The following is a 27349-nucleotide window of genomic DNA, read 5'->3' as shown; positions in this document are numbered from 1 at the left end:
AGGAATTCAAGAGTTTTCCCTCACTGGGAAGTCACTGGTACCTCACCATTAAAAGGAATTCAAGAGTTTTCCCTCACTGGGAAGTCACTGGTACCTCACCATTAAAAGGAATTCAAGAGTTTTCCCTAAGGCAGCAATAATTAAGACAGATCATTGCTTTTTTGCCCATGGACTGTGGAGAAAGCTGTGTGGGGTCACTGGGGTTGAGTTTAGGGTCACTGGGGTTGAGTTGTCTTTTTTAGCCACTAAACAGACTGTGTCATGTTTCCTTGGCCTCTAGTTCATCCCGATGCCTGTCCTGTACGGAGTCTTCTTGTACATGGGTTCGTCCTCTCTCAGAGGGATACAGGTACGTATCATAACACTACAGCCTGAAACACTGGAACTACTGGGCCATAAGATGCATATCAGCAAAATAACTGAAATTCCTCCAGACTTAGGATTGTTTGCGAAGGCCGCTGTCATGGTGAAGATTGTTTCTCGTCCCGTGTGCAGTTCTTTGACCGTGTGAAGTTGTTTGGGATGCCAGCGAAGCACCAGCCTGATTTTATCTACCTGAGACACGTTCCTCTGAGGAAGGTGCACCTGTTCACCATCATCCAGCTCAGCTGCCTGGTCCTGCTCTGGGTCATCAAAACCTCCCGCGCGGCCATTGTTTTCCCCATGATGGTAAAGACACCTGAGCGGGGCAGTGCACGGAACCGGACTCTGATCTCAATGCAGTGAATTTGCAAATACTGTGTGTGTGCGTGTGTGTGTGCAGGTGTTAGCCCTGGTGTTCATTCGTAAACTGCTCGACTTTATCTTCACTAAGAGAGACCTCAGCTGGCTCGATGATCTCATGCCTGAGAGCAAGAAGAAGAAACTGGAGGATGCCCAGAAGGAGGTGTTACACTGTTACACTTCCTTCACACCCAGCTATTGGCTGACTACTTGGCTGACAGCCAATCACAGTAGAATCCGCTTACATAGTTCCCGTCCTCCTGCTGATTTAGTTCAGTCTGATTGGTTGGTCGTGGCAGAGAGTAGACATGAAAGGAGGGGTAATTATGACTGTTTTGAGTTTGTGTCAAACATGTTTAATCTTATGACGTTATCAATCAAACAAGCCACTGAGGTTGTGGATTATATTCTTTGTTGTATTGAGCTGTTATTATATTGTGTCAGTAAAATGGACCCAATCCATCCTGTTTACATACTTTTGTATGAACACAGTACCTGTGAGGTTTTGTTTATGAAAGCTAACAAATTTGAGACAATACTTTTTAAAATACCTTCAGAAGCAAAATTCAAATATTTATGGTATACTCCAGTCATGGAAAAGGTGGCACAGGTGATTAAGTAACTCTGATGTTAAGGAGATGGATTCTGTTTGTGTGTGCATTTGTTCTCCCGACAGAGCCAGAGTGTGATGGTCGAGGATGAAGGGATTGTGCAGGTGCCACTTGAAGGGAATTTCAGGTAAGCAGGAGGATTCCTAATGGGTTCAGTAGTTCAGGAAAACCACCACAACCTTCTTGCCTGTTGAAATTCCACTCAATGGGAATCCAAATGCCCCATTCATAACCTGTGGAATTGCTCCCTGGGTACAGTTGATGTTTTGGGAGGTGGAGTGTGCCTCAGTCAGTGTGCACTGAGCACCTTTTCTGTGTTGTTTTAAGGGACGACCCTTCAACAGTCAACATTTCAGATGAAATGACTAAGACCTCTTTTGGCAATGTTTGGAAAAGCCTCAATAAAGACAATGGCAAAAAAGATAAAATCGCAAAAAGGTTTGAATTCACAATTCATTTTGTCCTTTAATATTACTGCTTGTTAATGTTAACAGCCCAGTATTAAACATTTAGATATCCTCAATGCACTAACCTGGAGTCTCAGCCAAACAAGCGGTGTAGTATTGCTGTGTTATAATGCACCTTAGGGCTGACGTATTGGAAGATGCTCATTTCTAGATAAATTATTTGTGCAGGATTATACATAATTTTCAAATGGCACATTTTCTGTTTTAATGGGTGGTATTTTCTGACCAATCGGACGGATTCGGGTGTGTAACTCTTGCGTGTGCATTCGCTGTGCTGCTCATGTGTGAGTGGGACAGCTAATATGGAACATTGTCCAGACGTGGGAGCCCCTTGGCACTGCCTCACTAAAAGCCGTGATGTCCCCTCTGCTTCTCACTCTACCTTTCATACCTTGACTGCGTTTCTTGTCCCATGTTACCTATCAGCTCCCCTACCTAACCTCAGAAGCTGCCTGTCCAACGGTAAGAAGTGCCCCAAAACCTTCTTCTGCCCCATCTGTTCCTGGTCATGTCAATCGCAAGCTTCATCACATTTTCTTATTTTTATTTTCTCGAAAGTTATATATCATGTATTTTCTTTACCATCAACCTTAGTCTGATAATAAATGCAGCCATTTATTACATAATGTCAAACCAGCACAATACGAATACTTACGGTTTTGCTCAACTTCAGCTTGGTTTGAATGAAAAACTCAAACCAAGTTTTTCTGCGTGTGTGATGCTGAATCGGGCGACTGCTGTGATTTCAGAGTACGTGTGGAGATGCAGTAGTGAGAGTGTGAGCACACGTCTGTGTATGGGATGGGGGATGTGTGGTGATGAAAATATAAAGCAAGGCGTTTGTTTTTAATTCACAAGCATGTGCATGGACATTCATTTACTTCTTTTCCAATCTGCATTTCAAGACACTCGAGGCCTGATCTCAGATCAGTATAAAAAGTACATTTCTACAAAAGTACATTTCTACAAACAGCATCATCAGTTGGGGCTTGTGATTCACAGTGTGGAGCATTATAACCCTAACCCCATAACTCTAACCCTAACCCCATAACTCTAACCCTATCCCCATAACCCTAACCCTAACCCTAATCCCATAACTCTAACCCTATCCCCATAACCCTAACCCTAACCCTAATCCCATAACTCTAACCCTATCCCCATAACCCTAACCCTAATCCCATAGCCCTAACCCTAATCCCATAGCCCTAACCCTAATCCCATAGCCCTAACCCTAACCCCATAACCCTAACCCCATAGTGCTAACCCTAACCCCATAGCCCTAACCCTAACCCCATAACCCTAACCCCATAGCGCTAACCCTAACTCCATAGCGCTAACCCTAACCCCATAGCGCTAACCCTAACCCCATAGCGCTAACCCTAACCCCATAACACCCTAACCCTAACCCCATAACCCTAACCCCATAGTGCTAACCCTAACCCCATAGCCCTAACCCTAACCCCATAACCCTAACCCTAACCCCATAACCCTAACCCCATAGCGCTAACCCTAACCCCATAGCGCTAACCCTAACCCCATAGCGCTAACCCTAACCCCATAACCCCCTAACCCTAACCAATGACGTTTGCACACAGAACACACGAACCTCTAGAGATCAAAAACAAGCTGTGAAGAAAACAATCAGCCCTGATGTGATCTGCTGTTAAGGAGTTTGAAATGTTGAGACATTTTTCAGCTAGAGAACGTTTTGGGGTTGGATTTCCCCTCACGCTCATGTTTCGAGGTTATCAGGGTTCGTCTTTGCATGCTGCTCTTGTTTGTGAGTCTTTCTTCTTCAATGCTTCTGTTTTGTTCTTTGTTTGAGCTCTTCACCTCATCCTCCATTCTCTTTTCCTGTCACACCTTTCAGTTCTCCAGCAGATGACTTTAGCAGAGCTGGGAACACTGAAGAAAAGAGGACCAGGGACTTCAATAGGGAGACCAGTTTGTGACGTTACTGCAACATTGTGTTGCTTTGCTTTTTTTAAAAATGTTGAGGTCCCAGAATAACAGTATTGTGCCACTATATAGCACTAATTTATGTTTTACTGTGTGTCACTCTGTTCAGGCCTCATCACATGTGTTTTATGTATGTGAGTTCTGAGTGTTGAAAAATACGTGTATGTGAAGGAGACGAACGTGTGTTGTTATCTTTTCCCTTTTGAATGATCCAATTTAGCTTCACCTTTAGGAATTTTACATTTTTTTAGATACTTTGTTTTAAACTAGTTGCATTTTGTATGTTTTGTATATTTTTTGACAGTAGATTAACCTTTTCAAAATCCATGTCTTACAGTACAAAAGTTTAGTTCATCTAAGAAATTAACGTATTTTCATTAAAACATCCCTTAGCACAAGGATTACATCTAAATATAGTATACGATATTGGAAAACAGTAAAAAAGGTTAATTATAACATTCAGAATAAATATTTTCTGAGGGGAACATCTATATCATGTATTCACATCTTAATAACTGTGTAGTAAATGTCTGTCTGAACATGGAATTAGTACATTAACAATTTTTTAAGAATGTTAACACGCTTCTTTGTAATACCTTCGACAATAACAGCGACCGATATTTTTTAAAGTAACTTTGTGGACTGTTGTATTTTGTGAGGTGTTTGTTTTTGTTTTTTTTGTTTTTTTTTAAAGATTTCTTAGTTTTATGGTTCAAAATACTAAACATAAAACTTTACAAACCTTTTTAATATTCTACATATGGGCTGATGACAAATAGATGCACTGAATAAACTAGTTAACATATATTTTGTAAAAAGCCGTCAAACCACAACAGTATTTAGTGATTATATCTGTTTTGATCTCCAATCACATCAGTCCTACAGGAGATTTCATGTCCTGAAAAAATTGATTATATAACTGTGCAGGCCAGACTCATACAGACGAGAGATGCAATAATCCTTTTCATAAGAGGGCATTATATCATGTATAAACTAGAAATAAATGAGAATCATCTTAACATGCAACGATGTGTTTTGTTCATGTGTAATATGTAGTAAATAAAGTGTCTATTTAATGTATAGATACTAACATAGCAGGAGAAGGAAGTGGGTGTTCATCTTGATGTCAGTACTACTGGAATGTGATACTTGCCATGTTCTTTTCTTGCAATATGCTTTTGTTTTATTTCAATATTGTCACTTGTATATGAAACCAGTCAGTTGAAGTGAATTTATGTTCAGTGACTATGAATTTAGCATCAGTCCGTCTTCGGTTCTGACTGACAGTGGTAATGGATTTATTCATTAAAGATGTACATGTATCATTATAACTGTGATATATTTTCAACCTATTAAATGTGAAATTAAACAATGTATAAAAACTTGTAGTTATTTTGTTCAAATTTAAATATTTGTCATTATATGAAAAGGAAGAAAATAGATTTTGTAGATTTCTCTAACATGCCACTGTATAACTACCACATAAGACATACTGTACACTTTATATATGTAACATAAAATATTTTTAAAAAGCTCTGTGCAGACTTTTTTCTGTTTTTCCTCGCTTGTTTGTTTTTTCTTTTAAAGGCTATTAAATGCCAAACTATTAAAGGCTAAGGCTAAATGTTATGTGCTATTTTCAGAAAAATATAGCAGTTCTTTGGTGATCAGGCTAATTTTATCCAGCTTATAAATAATCAAACCATTGCAGTATAATTGTAGTTACATAAATGAAGCTACATTTCCTATTTGTAGTATTGATTTACTGTGTTGTAGACAACCAGGCACTAAATCACAACCTCTTATTCTCCCGTGCAGTGACTGGAAATTACTTCCCTGATTTCATGCCAGATTCCAGGCATCCTCAGAGAAGAGGAAAGAAAACAATTGTCTGTTCACTACACCTGTAGTAGCTAACGGATTGCGTGTGCTCTCCCGGGCCTCCACTAGAGGGCGACAGTGAGCGGCCAGGACCTGCCTCCCCCTGTGGCCGAGCCTCCTTAGCCATTCATTTGTTGTGTTTTGCCGCTTCCTTGCAAGTCTTTGGCTTATCACGCTGCGTGCCTCCTGCTGGTGGGACGGCAGCTCACAGCTGGACGCCGACATGCAGGTCTAAGCCAGTTTGATTTACTGAATTATATCTACAGCTGTAGGCACAGTGAGCCAAGGCTGAGCAGAGTAATATGTGGAAACACAACACACTACAAATATAAAGATATAGTCTATGATGAAGAGTATGAAAATGAAACAGAATCAGTTATTTAAATAAAAGTAGGCAAGACGCTCCGTCTTTAAACAACAACTGCAATAACTTTATTGTGTCATATGCAGGCAATATGTGTATTCAGTATATATTTTACTCACTTCCTCTTTCACAAACACGCACACACACAGCATTAAATTATTCATATTAACGAACTCTTTGGTCCGTTGTGGTAGATTGTCTTGATGTGCTGTGTTCAGTCAGCTTTTCTGAACACCAGTACGCTACACTCCGCTGATGAAGCACGTGGTTTGTGCTGCATGTGCCCTCCTGATGTAGAAGAGACGTGTCTGGACCACGGAGCGTTTTGTCATATGTATACATTTTTTTTTACACGATCTTTTGAGCTTGCATGGCTTTCAAACAGAGGCGATCTCTTCAGGGATATTCAGGACACATCAGGGTGTTTGAAACCTGTCAACCTTCCACCCTGACTCTGAGCCTCTTTCCACTATGGAAGGTTGAGCCAGTTTCCATGGTGATGGCCAGGGTTAGGGTTAGGGTTAGATGGTGCATGGAGAGAGATCCTTTAGACACTTAACTTGCACACAACCAACAAAGACAACACAACATCTTATAACCCTTGTTTTACTAAGAGCTTTGGTTGAGCAGCAATGCTGTACTATCTGTAGAGGATATCACCTATGCAACTGAAGTATTATAGTTAGGTTGACCCTATAATATGAACCATGTTGTGAAATGAACTCACACTCAGAGATCTCAACATCTGACATTGAATCTGTAGTACAGCGTTCATAAAATGTACTTGAGGCACTGGGAAATGTGTTTCCTGGAGAATATTTCCTCACTGCTTGCTGTTTTCAACCAGCCTTATTGACGTTCCTATTAAAGTTATATTTACTCAGTCATGCTGTAAAAAAATCTAGTACAAGCAATCTTATCAGCACTCGTTAATAAACCCATATAACTGAAATAAAAACACAGTTGATCCCTTTCAGCAAATTTAACAGGTAAATATGTTGCAGTCAAATATTTGCTTTTTAGCATTAGATGGCCAACAGAGGGCGCCTTAGTGCTCCTCGTCATGCAGCAGCGCAAGCATCCTAAGCGAGAAGGAGAGAACAAAACACCGGTTTACTACACCTGTTCTGTACAGGCCTCGGCCCTCCACCAGAGGGAGACAGTGAGCTGATAGAAACCAAAGCAGCTGTAACCCCCAGCAGTTAAATCATTAGGCTTTAACCCTTATAAAGAGCATGCAGAAGTCACGCTAAACTAATCCTGACTAGCTAAACTGGAGTGAACTAAGCTGATCCAAGATCAGCTAAGTGTGATTGTGTAAATAAGACTTTATTCATTACCTTTCTCATACCCAGTGTCGCTGGGTATGAGAAGGGCAAGGAAATATAGTGAGAGGGCAAAGAAGAAGAAGAAGAACGAAAAGAAGAAAAAACACGTTTAATTCTGTCGCATTTTCTCAGTAACTCTGGATAAACTTCTCAACAGGCCTGTGTTGGGACATTTTTTTTTCAATCAAATCTTCTAAATTCTGATTTAATGTGTTCCAGAGAATACTGCTGAGATTAAATACTTATTGTTTAGCCTGACCACTGTGTAGTTTGTTGTTTTTTAAATTTATTTTGCATTTTATGATTTTAAGTGTTTTATTTGTGCACTTTTTGATAATTGTTCTTTCTCAATTTGAATCTTTGGACTTAAAATGACTTAAAATGGGCTTATTTAAGAATGATTTAACATTCACAAACAGTATTTAATTTCAGGTTTTCTGAATGCGGGAAAACAACACTACCTGATTTGGATGCACCAAATATTGATTTGACTGAATTTACTTCAATCCAGTATGGTAATAAAGTGATACTGATAGACAAGATCACTAACTTAGAACACGGTAGATTACTAAAAGTAACATTTGCAGTAATGGTTGTGAACCTGAGAAAAACGCATTTTAAAGTGGAAATGAAACCTGCGATTGTGTGTGAGATCAAAGTGTGTGCTGTGCACAGTAAGTTCATGTCACATCCAACATTTTCTTCCGGCTGGTGGAGATATGTTCATGCCTACAACATGCTTGCAGAGAAGAAGAAACTACGCCAAAGATGTTTTAAAACAAGCAGAGACATCACCAAGCAACAGTGCCCACTAAACTAACGAATAGACTGCGTAAATCGCATTAAACCGCCCAGTTCACACACTGGTTGATTACTAAAGCAGTACCAGTGGTTTGATGCCTTTAAGGAGGATGCATTGGGCAGCAGGGCACAGCAGCAAGGCATCATCCAGGAGCAGAAATGCCAGGGTCCTACTGGATAAAAACCATTTGCTGTACAAAAATGAATTAAGGTAGATTTTCTTTGATTTTTTTAAAAAACATAATACTTACTTCTACTTTCCGAAATTAAAGTAAGGTCATGGTCAAGTGGTGACAAAATATTTATAGTTTTAGTTTTTAGCCATTTACCTCCATTAACCCCCATTCATTTACTGGATCACAGGCACCTGTAGTGTATGACAAATATGACAGAGTGGACAATCTCCACTCTACACATATACAAATATGACAGAGTGGTAAATACACATATACGAATATGACAGAGAGGACAATCTCCACTCTACACATATACAAATATGACAGAGAGGACAATCTCCACTCTACACATATACAAATATGACAGAGTGGTAAATACACATATACGAATATGACAGAGAGGACAATCTCCACTCTACACATATACGAATATGACAGAGTGGTAAATACACATATACGAATATGACAGAGAGGACAATCTCCACTCTACACATATACGAATATGACAGAGTGGTAAATATACATATACGAATATGACAGAGTGGTAGATCTCTAGTTTTAATTTTATTTTGTATTTGTTGAAGGTAGACGTTGGGGTGTGTTCATAGCGCTAGTTTGCTGTCGTGTCTGTGAGGGGAGAGGGGCGATAAACATATCCGGCCTGATAAATGTCTTACCAATGGATCTGATGAGACAAATAGAGTGCCGACGTTTCCAGACTAAGTAAGATCCATAATTAAAGCCATTTTTTTTGGTAAACTAAACTTATAAACGTGTATTCAGCTAGTAGCTGTAGCTTTTGTCTGGATGCCCGTAGCTATCTTAGCTTAGCTAACCGCAAATTAGCCAGTCATGCAAAACCACGTTAGCTAGCCAGCTAGTAATGAAATAAGACTTAATTATGAATTAATATTTAACGTTAGCTACCTCCCCAGCTGTTGTCCTCGAAATGTCCATAAGTAGCTACGTTTCGTAGGTCAGATAGGCTAACTGGTCTTGTTATGGCCTTGAAATCAAGTTAAATTAGCTAGTTAGCATAGCATAGCTAGCGTTAGCTTACTACAAAAATACTCTTCTGTTGTTGGTAAAAGCACCCGTCCACTGTCAGTCCTTTAAACCTCCAACACATCGTAAAACGTTATATATGGATGTCCAAATGATTATATAAATATAACGAGCCTGAATGCAGATATAGGCTAGCTAGGCTAGCTGGTACAAGGGAGACTAAGCGCTGTTACTAAACAACATGAGAAGACAGTTAGGGGGGAATATTTTATATTGTTTTTATAATACGTTTATAGGCCCTGCAGTGAAAGACAGGAGTCCAAACGCACCGTGAAGGTAAAATCCATGTTATAAATATGGAGTGAAGTGCTCTTAAACCCTGGTTGTTGGGTGTTTTGAAGTTTAGTTCACTCAGACATAGATTTGATTGATAGGCCTGTTTAGTAGCATAGACTTTTTTACATTTTCTTTAACTTTTAGGCAGTGATCCTAATTCTTAGTAAGTTGGAGTCCAACACCAGGTGTTTCCAAATGAAGAAACTGTTACAACAGCAGAACAGTCAGAGGCACTTAAAAGATGTGACCCAGAGAGACTTGAGGACCACCGTCCGAACCAGACTAAGGAACACGGGTCCAGGACGAGTGGGCTCCGGCTTGGCTGCTGACTCCACCTGCTTTTCCAGCTGGTCCGACCAGGAATTGACCTCGCTGCCATCAGCAGCAGATGATCTCACTGGTGTCAGCAAACGTGTCGGTGAAGGGGCTGAAGAAACTTGGGAAGCACGCCAGCCAAACAAGAACTTTCCAGGACAGAAGTGGAATTCTGATGATCCACGGTGGTTTCCCATGGAGAGTTGTGCCGGTTTTGATAGTCAGATGGATGACTCCCTGTCAGAAGCCACTGTAACCTCTGGTCCCAGTTCGCCCCACAGTACCAATGTTTCACTCCAATGCAGAGAGTGTATGAGTCTTTTCTCTAGAATGAGAAGACAAAAACCTACAAAACCTACAAAAAGGAACAATGGTAACTATTTCAGATTCTATTGACTTGTTTCACAATATGGGGAAAATTACAGCATTATTACGTATTATATGTTTTGTAGTATAAACATATTAGTGACCTCTTATTTTGATGGGGGATTTATTCTGACTGAAATGTTTTGCATATGTCATGTAAATTCCATGGCTCATTGAATAACCCACAGGTCTTCTATAATGCAACACTGCAGGAGTGGTCCGAGAGAAATGTGCAAATGTATTCTGATTGGCTGTTTACCTCTGCGCTTAATTAGAATGGAAACTGTGCGTATGTGCACTAAACAGTCCCAGTCCCGTCCATCAAGTTTCCCTGCACTTCATTATTTAGTGCTTTTTTGCATATCAGCACAGACGCCTCAACCCAGCACCTAACTGCGCGAGAGTGAAATGGCTGTGCTGAATCAGGGAAAGCACTAATGTGTGGACTACAAGAGCCGTCCTGGGACACAACACTGAATTAAAAGCGCTGCTCTCTGATTGTCCCCCCAGACCCAGCCTCTTTTTCCTGTGATACTTGGCTGCTGGATAAAGCATGGCGCCCACAGAGACAGCGACAAGTCAAAGGGTAGGTGTGCTTTGCTGAAATGCAGGCATCTTGCTTTTATTGAAGACCTGGCAGAACATGGTGGAGCGGCACATATGTTGGACGTTCCTGTGCTGCTAGCCGCTTGTGGTCATTGGAGAAAGACTGCTTTACTGTGCATGTGTTTTCGTTTCTCAGAAGGCTGTGGGAGCACCTGAAGCGGATCAGAAAGCAAGCGGCTGAGCGCTGCGATGGTGCAGCGACGTTCCGTGCGCAGGGCATCTGCTCCAGACCCCACGTGTTCCTACAGAGGTCTGTCCTGAAACAGTGGTCTGAAAAGTATATATAGATCAGAGCAGCAATGATGATAAATGTATGAACAGTTATCATTCCTTAGTCTGAATGTCGTGTATTTAACTAGATGCATTATATTATTATTTATGTTTTACTCCAAAACCATTAACGGTGCCAGCACTGATGTTTAGGAAAAAATATAAGCACTAAAAACTGACTTTGGGTCAGCAATAAATGTTCATTTGACTGTAAGGTAGAATGTAGCATGTATTCTGTGTCATGCTAAGACATGCTAAGATGATTGTGCGTTTTCATGCGTTTGTTTACAGGAACTTGCGCTGCTGCAGGAAAACATCAGCTGCTGTCAGTGGAGCGTCTGACAGCCACGTGGCTTCCCAGAGACGTCGCAGGAAGTCCTCGTGGCCTCCGCTCAGCAAGAGACGGCGACGCCAGAACGGCAGGCCGTCCTTGAACGGATCCGGCACAATGCGGCACGTGTCGGCTCAGGAGCTTAGCGTGGAAGCCAGCACTGCAGCGCGCGGGGCCCAGACGGCCCCGGAGAAGCCAGGGGCCATACCCGACACAGCCGGCGTCCTGGGCGCGCGGCCAGACAGCAGGGGACAGCTGGAGGGAACCCGCAGGGTGCTGAAGTTTGACAGCACTCCTAGTCTTGTAACTATGGAAACACAGGACACAAGGCAGGAACTGGTCCAGGAGAGGAGTGCAGGAGGAAGGTTATGTGAAGGCCCAGCAGATCTCTTGCTGGCGGACGGTGCGCTACGGAAGGGCATGTTGGAGGACTCGAGTGGGTTTAGAACCCCTTTGGAACTGTCCAGCATCGGGTCAGAGGTCGGCAGGAAGGTCCAGGCAGCGCATGCCGTGCAGAAGAGCAGTTTCAGGTCGATGTTAGCTGCACTTGAAAAGAGTCGCAACTGCATTTTTAAAGAAACTGACACGTGATCTTTTCCCAGAGGCCGTCTCACTGTAGAAGCCACGTTCTGTAGGTTTTGTGAATTCTTTTTTGAGCCATTCGGTTCTGTTATAGAACTCAGAGGTTTTGGGTAAAAGAACATTTTTTGTTAACCTTCCTGAAGAATTTCACAGCTGCTTTCTGCATTTTTGGTTTGTCTTTGTCTTTTGTGTGTGTTTGTCTTTTGAGTGTATTTTGTTGCGAAGGCACGGTGTTGTTGAGTTATTTCACAACTACTAATCTTAAACATATGTTCTAGATTCGTAGCTCCTCCAGTAACTTCTTTAATAGCCTTTGGAGATGTTGTGGAAAACGGCCATTGGAATGGAAGTTATGTACATTTTAATACCGACATCCAGTGTTGACATGTATTCAGGACGGCATTACAACAGCTAAAGACATGCATGTTTCAAGTACTACCACAAATTGTTTGTATGCTTAATAAATGTTTATGTATAAATAAATACTTCAAATATTTATTAACCGAACAAACGTAATAGAATTAATAATGTTTTTTATGAACAAAAATGTTTTAATGTTGTGAAGTGTGATGTTTTTTCGTTGTAATGTCTTTCATGCAGTTCCAGTATGGGCCAGCTGGTGGTGCTAGTGCTACAACATCCACCACTGTCCCAGTCTTCCATGGAAAGCTGGACCTGCACATACTGCATGTGGCAAATACATGTACTGTTGTTTATTAACGTGTGCTTACAGCATAATTTCAGACTAGACATGTAACATTAGGAAAGCAACGATCTTAGTCAAAATGCCTGTTATTTTCTTCGAGAGATTATTTTGCCTTTGTGTGTGTGCGCCCGCGCTACTAAACATCTTACTGGTTGTTAATTGAAGGAGATTTTAGTGATTTTTTAAAAAGTTTGGCGAGGGCGACGAAGCGAGTTTGCCGCGTCCTCGCTCGTCATTGGTCCGACCGGCAGAGGCACGCGCTGTCAAAACGGGAGCGCACGCGCCGGCGCGTAAGCTGCCGAGACCCACGGGAGCAGCGCGCGTCTGCCCCGCGGACATCTGCCCCGGGAGTCGGGTTAAGGGTTGGCACTGCGAGCCCAAGGACCGCTGCAGGGGGTTTGGACCGCGCCGTGATCCAGAAGGCGCCGGCATCGTCCTTACGGGGACACGCGGCAGGTCTTTACCGGTCCGTGCGGTCTGGTGTCATCCTGAGCTCGTATTCCTGCGCGCGCCTTGCGATTAGCGCTTTTTACGCAGCAAAAGAGGAGATGCCGTCCGCGGACAGCTGTGAGGAAGCAAGCCTTCACGTGGACTGTGAGTTAAACCCTGACTCCACGCTACCTGCACACATGGTGCTTTAACGTAGCCTAGTTCTAGCGACGTTTAACAACGTTTTAATGTCGTACTTTCTTTTGCTTTAACGGTAATTTACTACTCTGTCTTGCTAAATTAACTCAACACTTAACATGTTGCGCTAAATACGTTTTCTTTGCAGACTGAGGCAGTGCAGACTTACCCCAGGACCTATGTTTTAATACCTGCTTTAAAGTCCAAAGTGCAAAGATGACGAACCGACACTCGGCTATGCTTGTATTGTGCTTACACATGGTGAGTCTTCTTAAATAAGTGTGAGAACTAACGTGGAGAAATTGTGTAATGCGGTCCCGGATCTCACCTCTGGGCTGTGGCACGAATCAATAGAAGAAACGCTAAAAATGTATTTTTAAATTAATCTGTAATAGCAAATATAATTTAAAGACATTTATTTATTTGTGGTTTCTATGTTTAATAATGCAAACATGTTAAACCGAGTAGTGACAATTTAATAGAAGCATCCTACATGCCTTTAGGCCATGCTATTAATTAATCAATTAATCAGGGGCGTTTCAAATGTTTCCTGAAGTGCTTTATAAAGGATGCATACGGTCGGCTTTCTAAACGCAGGTCAATACCGACTAAGAGGTGCTTTCATTGAATCTTTACTGTCAGTTACTTCAGGCACTGTGTGCGGACGTGTGTGGAACACTGGCCCCCAGTGTGGAGCAGAGATGAAACGGAACAGATAGCGCCTAATTGAGCCGCAGGCTGCAGCGCCGTGTCGCGTTTCCCCGGCGCACCGTATAATCCGTCTCCCGCTGAATTCTTAATTCCAAGTTATTTCTCGCATGAGAGGCAAGAGTGTGCTGTTATTTTTAAATAAGAATTCAAAATGCCACAAATTGGCTTTGGGAGGCCGGTGCGCAGGAAAAGCCTTTAACCCCCAAACCAGTTTAATTCCAAATGAGAATTCTTATAATGGGCTGGCCTTAACCCCTCCTGCAGGGACTCGGCTTTGCCTGCTCCTACTCCCTCCGGTTTATTGTGCCTTAACCCCCTCCCTTAGATTGTAATAAAACGTGTTTACCCTGGATTAGGTGCAGGTCTCAAATCCCAAGATTTCTGCAAATACCACAAGATTTATTGATTTGGATTTATGTATGTTATTTTTCATAGAAGGGCTTATGCCGTCAAATAATCTTTCATCACATTTTTGTAATTTCTGTTCCTTTTTGCCACAAATTAAATCCGATATTTGATTAGTGGCAAATCAGAACACAACACACACACACACACACACACACACACACACATATATGTATATATATATATATAATTTATATAAAATTTGATTAGATTTTTTTTTTTGGTGTGTGTGTGGTAATATCACAAAGATGGTGTTTCTTTAGAGGGTCACCTTTTAGTACCATGCAAAATTCTTTATATGTAAATCTGAAATTAAACAATGGTTATATGGACACACTGAGAGGAATTTCACCTCCCCTAAGTTCTGTGGATGCAAATCTCACCACTGATTCAGATCTAAATTCTACACGTAGCATTACCAGTAACACTAACAGCATCCAGTCTCAAACACTGGCAGTAACACTAGCAGTAACCGGTGTTGCTGCCTTAGTAAATGCTCGGTAGTGAACACCACTCCTGAATCACTCTTCCATGACTGTGCTTTCCGTGAGCTTTTCAGAGGGGCTACGATTGCTTTGTGCATTGTAATGCCTATATAAAACGAGTGTGAGTGGATACACATTGTTAATCTCTCACAAGCTTTGTGTGAGAATGTTGTACTTGGTGATAGCTACTCATGACTGTCACTGTCCTTACAACTGGTATCCTGGTTTCCGGTGCATTGCACAGGAATTTTGAAGCCTTATGAAATTTGCACATAAAAAAATGGTGATACTGTCCATCATGTAAACTGTGAGAGTTTAGGAAGCAGCTGAGAGAGGGTCCTGGTATGGAACCGTGTCTGTCTTTTCATCCAATGTTTTGCTCTGTAGGATTTGTTAATATTTTACTGGTTTGTACACTGTGGTCACAGACTTAATTTTATTCCAAGGTGATTCTTGTAAATCTGAAACAGGACATTTTGGCTATAAGCTTTGTTGAGCTGCACACACGTTACGGTGTTTGGGACACAATCTGGTGAGTGTTGCTGATCTTTCTCTGCAGGAGACCGAGCTCATGTGGGGAGCTCAGACAGGAGACTTTACATCTCATTTGCATCATATGAAACATCACTGTCTGTTACAGAGAGTTCCTCATGCCAGCTTTCATTTTAGTGGATTAGCTGGGTCTATCATCTTTAATTGTACTTTTACACTGAAACATGAGTCTGTCTCTTTTTTCAGCACACACACACACACACAAAATAGCAAGCTGTGCCTGTAATTCACTTCTGCTCATACATGGTCATATTTCTGGTGTTAATAGTTAATAGGTTAATAGTAGACATTCTTATTACCATAGTTTTTACACAGTTGTTTTCACTACCATCTTTTTTGACATTGATGTTAATTGGCAGAAGAACATGCAGAACTCTGTTAGCCCCTGTGATCACAGCACTCTTCTCTGGTTTATGGGTCTAAAGGTGGTGTATGGCACTGAGCCCAGAGCGGCGTGGGGACCGCTGGGATGGAGGGAGGGTGATGAGAACAGCAACGGACCCCAGCACGGGCCCCGCCCACATTCCGCCAAACTGCCCCGCCTCTTTGCTGCCCCGCACCTTGCTGTGCAGGACACCTGGGCCTGGCTGACCAACCGCACAGGAGGAGAGGAGGCCCTGGCCCGCGTCAAACGCCGGCCAATCGTCAAGACGGGCAAGTTCAAGAAGATGTTCGGCTGGGGCGACTTCCACTCCAATATCAAGACCCTCAAATTCAACCTGCAAATCACAGGCAAGATCGTCGACCACGGGAACGGGTCCTTCAGCGTGTACTTCCGTCACAACTCCACCGGCTTGGGCAACGTGTCCGTGAGCCTGGTGCCACCTTCCAAGATGGTCAACTTCGGTGTCACCCAGCAGGAAGTGCTGGAGATCCCCAAGGATGGCAAGACCTTCAGCTGTGAGGTGGAGTACGAGAAGACTGACCGCAGCAAGCGAACATCATTCTGCAACCATGGCTCCAACAAGGTGTGCTTCCAGGAGCAGACACAGAGCCACGTCTCTTGGCTCTGCTACAAGCCCTTCAAGGTCATCTGCATCTACATAGACTTCTTCAGCGCTGACTACAAACTGGTCCAGAAGGTGTGCCCGGACTACAATTACCACAGCGACATGCCCTACACATCCATGGGATAGCGCTATCCAGATTGCGCAAGATCAAATGTCTGAGTTGCAGAATTTGCATTTACCTCGTTACCTTTTTCTGCAGCGGCCAGGCAGGAGAGAGCAAGGCAACTGCTGGAAGCCCTTGGGGTTTGATTCCTGTTTTCTTGCCCCCTTTACTCTGTTAATGCCTGTGCAGCAGTTCAAGTCATGGGGGGGGGGGAGGGGGGAGGGGGGGGGGGGCCCTTCTTAGCTAAATGAGAAAAGTGGCTGCACATACTCCATATTAGCCATTTAACATCCATGTTACTAGTTTTGCACGTTCTAACAATTCTATAATGCTGGAATAGCATTTGTAAATTTGACTGTAAATAAGGTGGAATTTGAAAGCATCATTTCATCTGTGAGCTGCTCACAAGGTTCAGTGATGTCATGAGTGTAATGTTTTAAGTGGTACACCGTTTACATCATGTGTGTGTGCCACAAATCAATAGTGGCTAAGTTCTCCGTTACCAGTTGAGATTTAGAAAAACAAGCCCATGTTCTTGCTGTCTTTTGTGAGGTTCTAGTTTTCATGCCTTGTGGATGTTTTCCTGTTTATGGCAACAAAGCAGGCTATGACAACGTGGAGTTTTAAAACTGTAATGCATTCTCCCATCTCCTAGAATTATTCTGTACCGTTCGTTTTGATCATTAAAGTAAAAAAACAGCAACAAAAAAAACAAAAAACAAAAAAAACCCCACAAGATGGCAAAACCACCTAAGCAGTAACTGCGCTCACTGACATTTCACACAGTTCTGCTTGATTAGACTTGAAGTTAAGATAGTTCAAATTGAAATAAAAATTGTGGCAGGACTGCGGAAATGCAAAGACTTTCAGCTGCTAATATGGTCATGACTCCCCTACAAGATGACATGGAAAATAGGCATGAACAGTATATCTGAAGTACCAGATATGAAACTGATACCAAGGCATTATTTCCACTTACTGTAATGGTCCAGTCTGCTGAGCTTCATGATGTACACTGGCACTTCCTGCATTTTGTTGTTGTTATAACATCTACAAGAATTAAATGTGCACTAAGCTGTAGCTTTGCGCTGCCTGTTATGTGTAGAATGCCGTTAAGTCCTGCACATTCAGCTGCACACCACAGTTCCAAAGCTCCAGCATACAGTGGTTATGTCCCAGGACTACAGGGAGTGTGGAGCTTCGATACAGGCAACAGAAGAATTCATTTAGTCTGTTTTCATGTTGATATAATTGCATTAGCACCAAATATGCTGCATGTCTAACTGGTCCTGTGTTACATACGGCTGTGTGTGTATTGCACAGCTGGATCACAGTGAAGCACTGATTCATAATGAGCACTTCAAACACAGATAGTTGCTCAGGGTTTGGGCTTTTGCCTCTTCAATCAGATCTTAAGTGAGTTCTGAAGGTTTAGAACAGAAAGCCACCCTTAAATATACCTAAACAGAACTTGCTTGGGATCAAGTATCAAATGCTCCAGATTCACCGTTATGATTCACATTTTTGCAACGACACTTTCACTAGTTTAACACATTGTATTTCTAACATTCTTTGTCTTTAAGCTGCTGTGATGACTATATTAAAAACGGACTAAATGCTATTTTAGACTTTAGTAAATGTAACTTCTTAGTGTTTTTGAGAAACAGGCAAAACCGGTGCTTTTTCCATTTTAATTTCAAAGCAATAAACCAAAAGTACTTCTCATCCACAATACAGTTTCCAAACACAAAAAAATCTGCCATTTGAGTAGAGTAAGCAAAGCTGCTAATAATTGAAAATAAACTCCTTACAACTAAAATCAAAAATAAGTCTGTGTGAAAAGGAAAAATGTTTTGTAAACAATATGGTAAACAAATCTTCATATTTACCCAATAGTTAAGTAGGTGCAAAATATCAACATTTTCAGTTCTGTTTTTCATGTAATACTCATATTTATACTCAGAAAGAATGCATCACATTTGACCAAGTATTCTAATACAGAATCTCAGTTAATACATATGCCCATATTTAATGATGTTAGACATTACTAGGAAACATTTTTGCCAACAACATGGGCAACACCACCATTTTAAAAAGTGTCAATGTGGAAATGATTTTGCACTTGACATGTGGATGTGTTCACACTTTTCCTTTTCTTTCACACTTTTTTAAAATTTTTTTGAAATGTCAAATCACAGATAGGGCTCAACATCTTGCTTTTTCAGCTAATGTTCCCCTGTTGAAAACACTTAACAGACAGGGTCCTAAACATCACCTTAAAACTACTGCGTTCCGGGAGAGTTAGTGCAATCTGGGCCGGCCTGGGTAGAGGCGCAACAGGCACACGGTCGCGCGGAGAGACACCACAGCAGGGGGAGGGGGCCACGGATGTCCTTTAAGGCCATTTCTCATTTGACACGTCGCTGAGCAGAGCTCCGGGAGCCCAGAGTGAAGCTGGCTGGGAGGCAGCCATTTTGAAGGCGGTTCCTTCTTCCTCTGCAGTGAGCAAAGGGCACTGTAGGCCAGTGCCGTCTTCCAACGGCGCTCTGGAGAGGAAGCAGGAGCAGGGCAGAGGATATGAAGGGAGGGTGGACAGAGTGGGGTGGGCGCCTCCACAGGCGGCGTGTCTTTATGAAGTCCGTAAGGGCGGAGGTCAGGACTGCTTTAGCCGTTTTCTGGGCAGGCCGAACGGAGGACACTGTGCTGAGGCGAGGGCACGGAAGGCCTCAGCCACTAGGTGAGGATGGGACTGGATCATAGCCTTCCAGCCAGCTGTCTCCATAATGTCTGCTGCATGACTAGGGGCAATAAGAGCAATGGAGCAAGTGACTAGAGAGTATTCTACTGAATGTTTTCTGACCTGTAGAGAGGCAGTAGAACACTGGCATACGTACTTGCTATTCCAGTTTTTCCCATCTTTACAGCCCAACTGTCTGAAAACACTGCATCTGAGGAGGAAACAAGCACAGTGTTTGTAGCGTTTCTCTGCTATATACAGCAGGTGCACAGAACAAGTTCATGCATCAGGGGTCAGTCACCTTCCTTCACCGAGTGAAATCCATCTGCATGCATTTGCACCTTGTTCTTTACCACATGTTAATTTCTGTGTGCGCGCGCACGAGTGTGTTAAAATCTGTATGTGTGCGCGTGCAAGTGTATTAATGTGAGAAAATGAGGAGGAGAGACATGGAATCTTCATGCTTGCCTGTTAATGAAATCTATGGCTTGTGCTTTGAGTTGTTCTGCGCTATGAAGGTCTGCTAGAATGAGAATATCAGCCACATTCTCCACAGACAGGCTGTTACACAAAGCCTCCTCACACATCACCTTCAGTCTCTCCAGAGCATACTGCACAAAGCAAGACAGAAAACTCATCAAGGGACGAGACTCATTTACTACAGAAGACTGTGCACTAACTGCTAATTCATTTACAGTCGCTGCTGGTGCAGTGTTGCCTCTAGTCTCACCTTGTCTGCTGCAGCTAACAGGTTATCGGCCATTTTCTCCAGGTTAGGAGCTTTGCCTGTATAGATGAAGACCATCATTTCCCTGAACACATCCGGTTCAACGTCACTGATGTCCACGCGGTTCTGGTGATTGTGATGGGGGGTGGGGTGGGGGTCAACCCAGAAAAAAAAATTAAAAAAAATGTACAGAACATAAGTGCTCCCGCGGTGACTTTATACACAAAACATCTCGTCAAAACCATTTCCTTCCCTACCTTTTTACTTTCTTCCATTTTGTGTTCAAACATGGCGTTGAATACTGGTGACCTTGCTACAAACACAAACATGAAGGTGTTACCACGGGCAAAGAGACACAAACAGTCCCAGAGCATCATCAAACCCAGCGTGCTCCCTCAGACATCTAGGGTCAAGAGCCACACCTGCCAGGATGGACTTGTGCGCTTTGAACTCCTGTCCTCCCACAAACAGGCTGCAGTCGGTGAACCTGGAACCCTCCCACAGGTTGCCCAAGTCGTCGGCCAGCTGACACTCAGGTACCTTCAGCATGTTCATGTTGGACTGGCCCGAGATGTTCACAGAGTCCTGCACCACGCTCACCTGCAGGGATTCAGAGCACCAGGCAGGGGGGAATTCCAATAATTCCTCCAAAAGGCCCAACTGGGAATTGCAGGATCTGTACCACAAACATCCTGACACCAGCTATTAGTTTACCAAGAAAGATTTGTTTAACCAAACTGGCAAAGCTAGCTGCCATAACTCCTGACTGAAGCTTTAAGGTAGAACTGGTACAACTGAGGATTTAGGAGAGATACCTCTTTATTCAAACTTGACAGAGAGCAGATCTGTTCTATGCCATCTTCTCTGTTTAAGAGAAAATCTGTTCTACACGATCAGCCATTCATTCAAAATACCACATATTAGAAACAGCCCATAGCTGTACTGTTAACATTTTTTTATAGGGCATAAGGTGCCCTACAGTGTACTTGGTGGTATTCTGAGATCAGAATATCGACATCAATACATTTGGTCAGCAGTGGTTCTGTGCCCAGGACCTGACCAATCATGAAGTGTTTATCTGTTGTCATACTTCTCACCAACCTCTAAAGTGCCTCTCACTGTACACTTATAACGTGACCCTGTAGTACAGCTATACTACATTAAAGTAACCAGTGCACACAGATGTAATGTAGAAGTGTATAATCAAATGGCTGGGTGAGTCTGACTTAGACACAGTACCTCACAAAAGAGAGTAAGCTTGTCATCTGGTAAAAGTCCATTTGCTTCATCAAGCAAGAAGTCACGTCTAATGAACTTTTTGAAGCCCCAGTCCTTACCCTGGACAAAGCGATAGGCTCTTTGGCTTTCTGTAAGGGAGGGACAAAACACAAACTAACAGTAACTACCCTACTTTTTCCAAGGCATAGTCAATTAAGTGGATTATTTTATTTTAGTTATTTATTTTTGCAAGCGCTCACCCATGGCTTTAGTTTCTTCTCTTTTGGCGTTCAGTAGGGAGAACTTGAACTTTGCTCGTACTTCACTTTTTGGACAGTTGACGAGCAGTAAGTAGAGGGACAGATAATCTTTACTCTCATCATCAAGTCCCTTTGGATTCACTCTTAAACACCTACAGAGGAAAAAAGTTGCATGTGGACTGAGGAGGAGGTCATAACATCTCCTCTGGCTTGGCCCAGCTGTCACGAGGCACGTTTTGTAAACAGGTATTAAGGTTATGAGGTATCTTTGAGTGAATTTAGAGTTAAACTCACCACTTCATCTTGTCATTGGGACCAGAGGAGAAGGTAGAGCTCTTCAGAACCTCGCCCATCTCCTCTCGACAGAAACTGAAGTTGTTTATTGTCCACATGTAGGAGAACTTTACTACTTTAACCTGTCAGATAACCAAAAGAAGCAACTGTTAGCCCTTAAAACTTGAACAGATTGAAATCTTAACACAAGCTACAATTTTGACTTTTGTGCCCATTTGTGCATACTACAAACAAAGCCAAGCCATCCCTCAGGAATGATCTTTAATGCTCTCTCACCTGTGTGTAACACCAGCTCTCTGCCACAGGTCCTGATGTCATTTCCCCCGGCGGAGGGGGTGTTGGGACCCGTGACATGGCCAGCTTTAGCCCCTCTGACCTTCCTAATGATGCTTGACCTATGCAGGTTAAACCGTTACGTGTTTCAGCCTCTCACATTCTACTGGAACTGACAATAAGAAGGTGAAAATGTATAAAACTATCAATTTTGCCTTCATGTTTTAAAAGTAAAAGCAACTGGTTTATTATAGTTAAAAAACATATTAGGCAGGCTATTAAATAATAAGACATCAGTCTAGGTCTTGTGTCTCAAAGCTACTGTGAGCAGCTGGTGATTAAGCGGTATTAAAAGTGTTCAACTCTTACCTTGACTGTGGAAGAAAGCAGGCGGCTCATGCCATACCTAACAGCACAACAGTAAAACACAGGTCTCTACAGAGCGATCAGACACAGCTCTAACACTGCATATTGATATCAGACTCCTCAGAGCCCATCATTGCTAAACAGGGAGGGAGGGAGAGAGAGAGAGAGAGAGGGAGGGAATTACAAATAAATCAATAGTTTTGGCATTTTTCAGCAGTACTTGCTTGAAAACCCCAAGCAATAGAGACTGAGCACTTACTTTCAACCTAAAATGATTTTAGTTGCCACAACACAGATCTGGTTATTTCTGTGTACACCGCAATCTGCAGCTACAGAATTACTGTTGATTTTGCTTCACAGCAATGTTTAACTAAAAGTCTAATGATTACCAACTTAAAAACAAGAAAAGAATATACATAAACTATTAAACCCCAAGAACTATGCTTTGCCACAGATGTCCCTGTGCAAACATTTAAATGCAAGGACTATAAAAACCAGCACGTCTATTAATAGAATGATCTTACACCTTTGAAAAGTGCACCAGGTGTTCACAACACTATATTGCTTAATTTACAACTGACTAGACATGATCATCTGAATCAAAACTGTAATCATACATTTGTGGTTACCTTAATGATTATTTATTTTCTATTAATAATCATCTACTTGAAGCACGCCTCATCAGATATGCAGGGAGCCTTCCACATCTGTTCAGTCACCTACCACCACGGCACAAGCCTCCACCGTGCTACTATACAGTTGACCCACAGGGTTGATTATCGATTAGCGTACCAATGAGTGCAACAGTGAAATTTGGCAATATGTCCACTTTTGCCGACCTCTCCCACACAAGGCACTGCCATTGGACACACTGCTTGTAGTTTATTTACCAGTTATATATTATAATCTTATACCAGAATGCAGAGTGTGATGTGGAGGCTTATAGAGGCACTAATTAAAAAAACAGGCACTATCCTTGTTTTATTTGCAATAATGCCAATGATGGTGCAGGTAACCCATATACGCCACTGAGCTCTAGAGGTCTGGCTATTGATGTCATTACATGGGTTTACTGCTCAGCTTCTTGACCAACTGTCAGTAAATTGAAACATTTGTTTCAACTTGTATTGCTGGGTTTTTTTGTATCATCAATTATAATGAATGAAGAAATCATTTAAAGTAAGAAACTTTCATACAGTAGATTACAGAATTTATTACAAGGATAGCCCCTTGAGATGTAACATCTCATTTTCAAGAGTCCAAAATCTTAACAGAAGACATTTTCTCAGAGCTCAAGACATTTCTAAGGAATGGAGATATGTCTACACCAAGTAGTCTGCATACACAAAATCAGTGTAAAAAAATTATGCTGCATTAAACAATGCTTATAATGCAAGAAATTAACTTATAAATAATGACTCATGATGCCAGGCCTAGACAAATAAACAAATAAAATAAAGAATGAACACATTACTAGATATATAAAAACAACGCTTTTCTGCATTTACTCACATTTGGTGTACTGAATCTACTTAGAAGAGGTAACTCATTGAGGACTTCCAGAACCAAGTGCTTGGCAGTCTGCAGATTCCGTGGGACGTCACTGCCAATACAGCGCGATTAAACCCTGGTAAGATATATAATGCATGTTAACTTAAAATATTTATTGGAGTGTCTCAGGCTTACATTAGGCCAAAGTACATGAACTCCCGGCATCTTAATATTAACAAACACAGACACATATATAGATAACATCCATTTCTAGAGGAAGAGTGCTTCAAACTCCACTTCTGACTTAGGACTAACTACAACTGTTGTGAGTCATGTTAAAGTGTGTTCTTTTTTCTAGGCCCTAAAATATTTACTCCCACACACTGAGGTGGGAGAAAGCAAAAGCTAAAAGGGTAATTAGTTTGCTGGATTGCATGATACAGAAGTACACTGAACTGGCCTGAAATCAAGCTGTAACTTTATAAAAATCCAGTTTAAAAAAAATAACAAAAACGAAAAATAAAAAAAATCAAAACACACAAAAACCCAAACACCAAGTACAACAGCAAAAAAACCCAACTACAATTCATCAAGTGCACATTTAACTACGCTATTACTTAAAGGAATAGCTTGATGAAAAAGTTATTTGGAGAGAATTGTGGAAAATAGATTTTTTGGACAAACTTCTACATTCAGTTCTCAGAATGATGATGAATATTAATTTCTGAAAATCCACATAGCTAACAAAGTTATAGGCCAAACTGTCTAAGATATTTAGTTTCTGGTCCTCTTGTTTAAGCTTGACATGTTAAGCAATGAAAAATCCCCTCTCAGTAATCATCGTGAACAAAATCCTGTCGTGAACAAGCGCGCATTTACAAAAACAATAACATCATGTGCATGACCCAAATGCACACAGACAGCAGCAACCCCATCACCCTATTTTGTAAAATAGTCCATCACAGAAATGTCTGAAACATGGGTACAAGCGCTCATTACAAAGATTTTGTTGCAGAGGTCAGCTGCCGTTTCATCAGCTGTTGAGGATTAGTGAGAGAAGGCGAAAAAAGGGCAAAGGGCGTTGCTGCTGTCTTAGCAGATCCTGCTGGCTCTTCTGTGCAGGACAGAAGCCAGCAGTGGTGTGAACGCTGATCTGTGTCTGCGTCGCAGAGCGTGATGTAAAAGAACCACATGAATTCTGACCTGATAGTTCTCACTGCAGTCAGATTGTCATGGATTAGAAATGCATCTAGGATCACATACAGAAAACAACATGCAAAAGTGGCATAAACTGATTTGAAAAAAAAAATAGCCCAAATCTTATTATGTCACGCTGCTGGGGAACAAAATCTGATGTGTCTCAATAAATAATTTGGTCCAGTTTTTACTTGCAGTTTGAACTCAGCCTTAATGGGTCACCTAACACAGTAATCAGTTTTAGATCTAAACACAACGCACTGATGTAATACAAACTTTACAGCTAAAATTCGGTAGTTAAAATGTTTTCATACAAATAAGCCGAGAGCAGAAAGGAGAATCAAACTTTAAAGGCAAGGGGCTTGAAGATTGGGGCTTTGTGGAAGTGCGTCTGGCGAGCAAACCACGTACGACTCCCAGATTTCCGTTCACATCTAGTCCATGTCATACCACGACACAATAGTATACCAAATTAGGGTATTAATCGAATGACACTAGCGACATAGCGTGTGAGGCTTGAGACACGGCAGGTCCTGCCAGGTTACGGCGAGTTGAGTACAGCGGCTTGAACAAAATCACCTCCGTCCTGTTGGCCGAGACTCGCAGCTGACGCCAAGTTAACTTTTATGCAGGATGGCAGGTTATCTAACGGCTAACGTTGCTAAATTCACTCATCTCCATGTCAGTTTACGCGGTAAACAAACCCCACTTGCTATAAAAACAAAAGGAAAAACTAAACGATAAGGGCTGTCGTTAACTCGCTGCCCTCCTCACCAGGACGTTTCTGAAGAGGAGAGTTTAAGAGTGGAAACACAGCTAGCTACACGGCTACTCAGCTAGCCTGGCCTACACATCACGCACGGCCCCAAACAAGTGACCAAACGACAACTAAAGCGGCCTAACAAATCTGCTTTCCAGTGAAAGGAAGAACCTGGTACGTATGAAGTCAAACCCCCGCACCTCAGCTGCCCAGGACGCGAGGTTTCCTCAGGACGCACGGCTAGGCTAGGCTAAGCTAGGCTAGGCTAGCTGCCTTTGTGTGGTAGCCAACACATCGCTGCTCAATGAAGACGGAAATCTTTTACAAACCTTTTAGTCACTCTTCACATTAGACAAAGAAAGACTGTGGGAGGGTTTTTTTGACATACAAAATCTTTTTTTTCTTAAAAAACGTGTTGAAAGAGGGAACTTTTGGTCCTTTTTTTTTTTTTTTCTTTTTTTTTTTTTTTTTAAGAGAAGGGGCGCTTTCTGCCTTTCAAAACAGGCTCGAGCGCACAGCGGCGTCTACGGTCCTGCTCGAGCGGTGAACTATGCGCATGCGTGTCAGGATGGTCTGAGAACTTCCTCCTGGACGCATCCGTCCAGACAGCTGCAGATCTACCCTAACCGTCCCCACAAATGTGCACTAAATAAAAGAAGCAACAACAACAAAAAGCCTCTTTTAGAGGACATGCATAATGACACTGATCAGCGTAAGTCACCACTCGTGATCGAACCTGACTGACAGGTTATGTGTGTTTAATAAATGCACTTTAGGCCTCCTTCGAGGATTAGCTCTACCCATATCATCACCATATCCCACAAGGTATCAAGGGAGAAAAAGATGCCAGATAGCAGTCACCATTGTACTGGTAATGATTTTCATCTGTCTGAGAGATTTAATAAATGGCTTCTAAAGGCAATGAAAGATATACTACAGGATAATAGAACTAACCAATACAGGCCTGAATTGCTTTAAAAGATATATTATTTTTGAAATATTATATATTATTGCTGAAAGACAGTGTCATATGGACTGAACAGTTATTTGACTACTTTATTTGCATGACAAAAGTTTCAATTTCTTGTACTGCTCTGCATAATATGGAATATCATTGTACAATATTAAAGTTTGAGGATTATACATTTACTGATAAAGTATGATTTGCGTAAATGCATTGCACAAGATTATTATCAGCCACAGTTGATTAAAATACATTTAGTTACATCGGTTAAACCAACAACATTATTATTTTGCATTTTACATTTTATTATAGAAAATAAGACACCTTTTTGTTCTGCTATTT

At 41.9% G+C, this 27349-nt stretch overlaps 4 protein-coding genes across 12 annotated transcripts in view; 3 read left to right on the top strand and 1 right to left on the bottom strand.

Annotated features, from left to right (window-relative positions):
• The window catches only part of slc4a10a (solute carrier family 4 member 10a), a 29790-nt gene extending 24494 nt beyond the window's left edge, over nt 1–5296 (top strand). For 3 of the 6 annotated variants that reach the window (XM_027018290.2, XM_027018289.2, XM_027018291.2), the window contains 6 exons: nt 281–349; nt 496–669; nt 764–886; nt 1400–1461; nt 1662–1772; nt 3672–5296. In XM_027018290.2, coding sequence (XP_026874091.2) covers nt 281–349; nt 496–669; nt 764–886; nt 1400–1461; nt 1662–1772; nt 3672–3753 — 621 coding nt within the window. In that variant the 3' untranslated portion in view covers nt 3754–5296. Of the gene's footprint in view, nt 1–280; nt 350–495; nt 670–763; nt 887–1399; nt 1462–1661; nt 1773–2227; nt 2264–3671 lie in introns of all 6 variants that reach the window. The other 3 variants (XM_027018292.2, XM_027018295.2, XM_027018293.2) reach the window with 3 other exon arrangements.
• A 3566-nt stretch (nt 5297–8862) lies between these two features.
• On the top strand, nt 8863–12626 carry si:ch211-227n13.3. 2 transcript variants are annotated; one of them, XM_027018280.2, is made up of 6 exons: nt 8863–9033; nt 9612–9651; nt 9796–10339; nt 10843–10918; nt 11075–11188; nt 11500–12626. In XM_027018280.2, the coding sequence occupies exons 1-6, from the start codon at nt 8990–8992 to the stop codon at nt 12128–12130; spliced, it is 1449 nt and encodes a 482-aa protein (XP_026874081.2). In that variant the 5' UTR covers nt 8863–8989; the 3' UTR covers nt 12131–12626. The 2 variants fall into 2 exon arrangements, with proteins under 2 accessions (XP_026874081.2, XP_026874082.2); XM_027018281.2 differs by lacking the exon at nt 9612–9651 and having other exon boundaries at nt 8864–9033.
• A 520-nt stretch (nt 12627–13146) lies between these two features.
• On the top strand, nt 13147–16912 carry nxph2b (neurexophilin 2b). The gene is made up of 3 exons (XM_027018308.2): nt 13147–13421; nt 13603–13715; nt 16033–16912. Exons 2-3 carry the CDS (start codon nt 13671–13673, stop codon nt 16741–16743), a joined length of 756 nt encoding a protein of 251 aa, XP_026874109.1. The 5' UTR covers nt 13147–13421; nt 13603–13670; the 3' UTR covers nt 16744–16912.
• Nucleotides 16913–18389: 1477 nt separating this feature from the next.
• On the bottom strand, nt 18390–26592 carry spoplb (speckle type BTB/POZ protein like b). 3 transcript variants are annotated; one of them, XM_027018341.2, is made up of 13 exons: nt 26373–26592; nt 24108–24222; nt 22599–22731; nt 22233–22401; nt 21957–22078; nt 21663–21814; nt 21424–21551; nt 20607–20784; nt 20442–20497; nt 20188–20310; nt 19926–20068; nt 19615–19668; nt 18390–19518 (listed from the first exon to the last, which is right to left on the bottom strand). In XM_027018341.2, exons 4-13 carry the CDS (start codon nt 22308–22310, stop codon nt 19374–19376), a joined length of 1179 nt encoding a protein of 392 aa, XP_026874142.1. In that variant the 5' UTR covers nt 22311–22401; nt 22599–22731; nt 24108–24222; nt 26373–26592; the 3' UTR covers nt 18390–19373. The 3 variants fall into 3 exon arrangements, with proteins under 3 accessions (XP_026874142.1, XP_026874141.1, XP_026874143.1); XM_027018340.2 differs by having other exon boundaries at nt 22233–22351; XM_027018342.2 differs by lacking the exon at nt 26373–26592 and having other exon boundaries at nt 22233–22351; nt 22599–22635; nt 24108–24214.
• Nucleotides 26593–27349: the final 757 nt, after the last annotated feature.

This window comes from Electrophorus electricus, chromosome 26, assembly GCF_013358815.1.
Source record: "Electrophorus electricus isolate fEleEle1 chromosome 26, fEleEle1.pri, whole genome shotgun sequence".
NCBI classification, from domain to species: domain Eukaryota; kingdom Metazoa; phylum Chordata; class Actinopteri; order Gymnotiformes; family Gymnotidae; genus Electrophorus; species Electrophorus electricus.
This window is presented reverse-complemented; position numbering and strand designations above follow the sequence as displayed.

Coding starts and splice junctions, on each gene's coding strand:
- si:ch211-227n13.3 (XM_027018280.2), top strand. CDS start 8,990: ATGGATCTGATGAGACAAATAGAGTGCCGACGTTTCCAGACTAA. Junction 10,340..10,842: donor ACCTACAAAAAGGAACAATG/GTAACTATTTCA, acceptor TTGTCCCCCCAG/ACCCAGCCTCTTTTTCCTGT. Junction 10,919..11,074: donor AGACAGCGACAAGTCAAAGG/GTAGGTGTGCTT, acceptor TTCGTTTCTCAG/AAGGCTGTGGGAGCACCTGA.
- nxph2b (XM_027018308.2), top strand. CDS start 13,671: ATGACGAACCGACACTCGGCTATGCTTGTATTGTGCTTACACATG. Junction 13,716..16,032: donor TTGTATTGTGCTTACACATG/GTGAGTCTTCTT, acceptor ATGGGTCTAAAG/GTGGTGTATGGCACTGAGCC.
- spoplb (XM_027018341.2), bottom strand. CDS start 22,310: ATGTCACGGGTCCCAACACCCCCTCCGCCGGGGGAAATGACATCAGGA. Junction 22,079..22,232: donor AGAGCTGGTGTTACACACAG/GTGAGAGAGCAT, acceptor GTTATCTGACAG/GTTAAAGTAGTAAAGTTCTC. Junction 20,311..20,441: donor AAATGGAAGAAAGTAAAAAG/GTAGGGAAGGAA, acceptor CACAATCACCAG/AACCGCGTGGACATCAGTGA.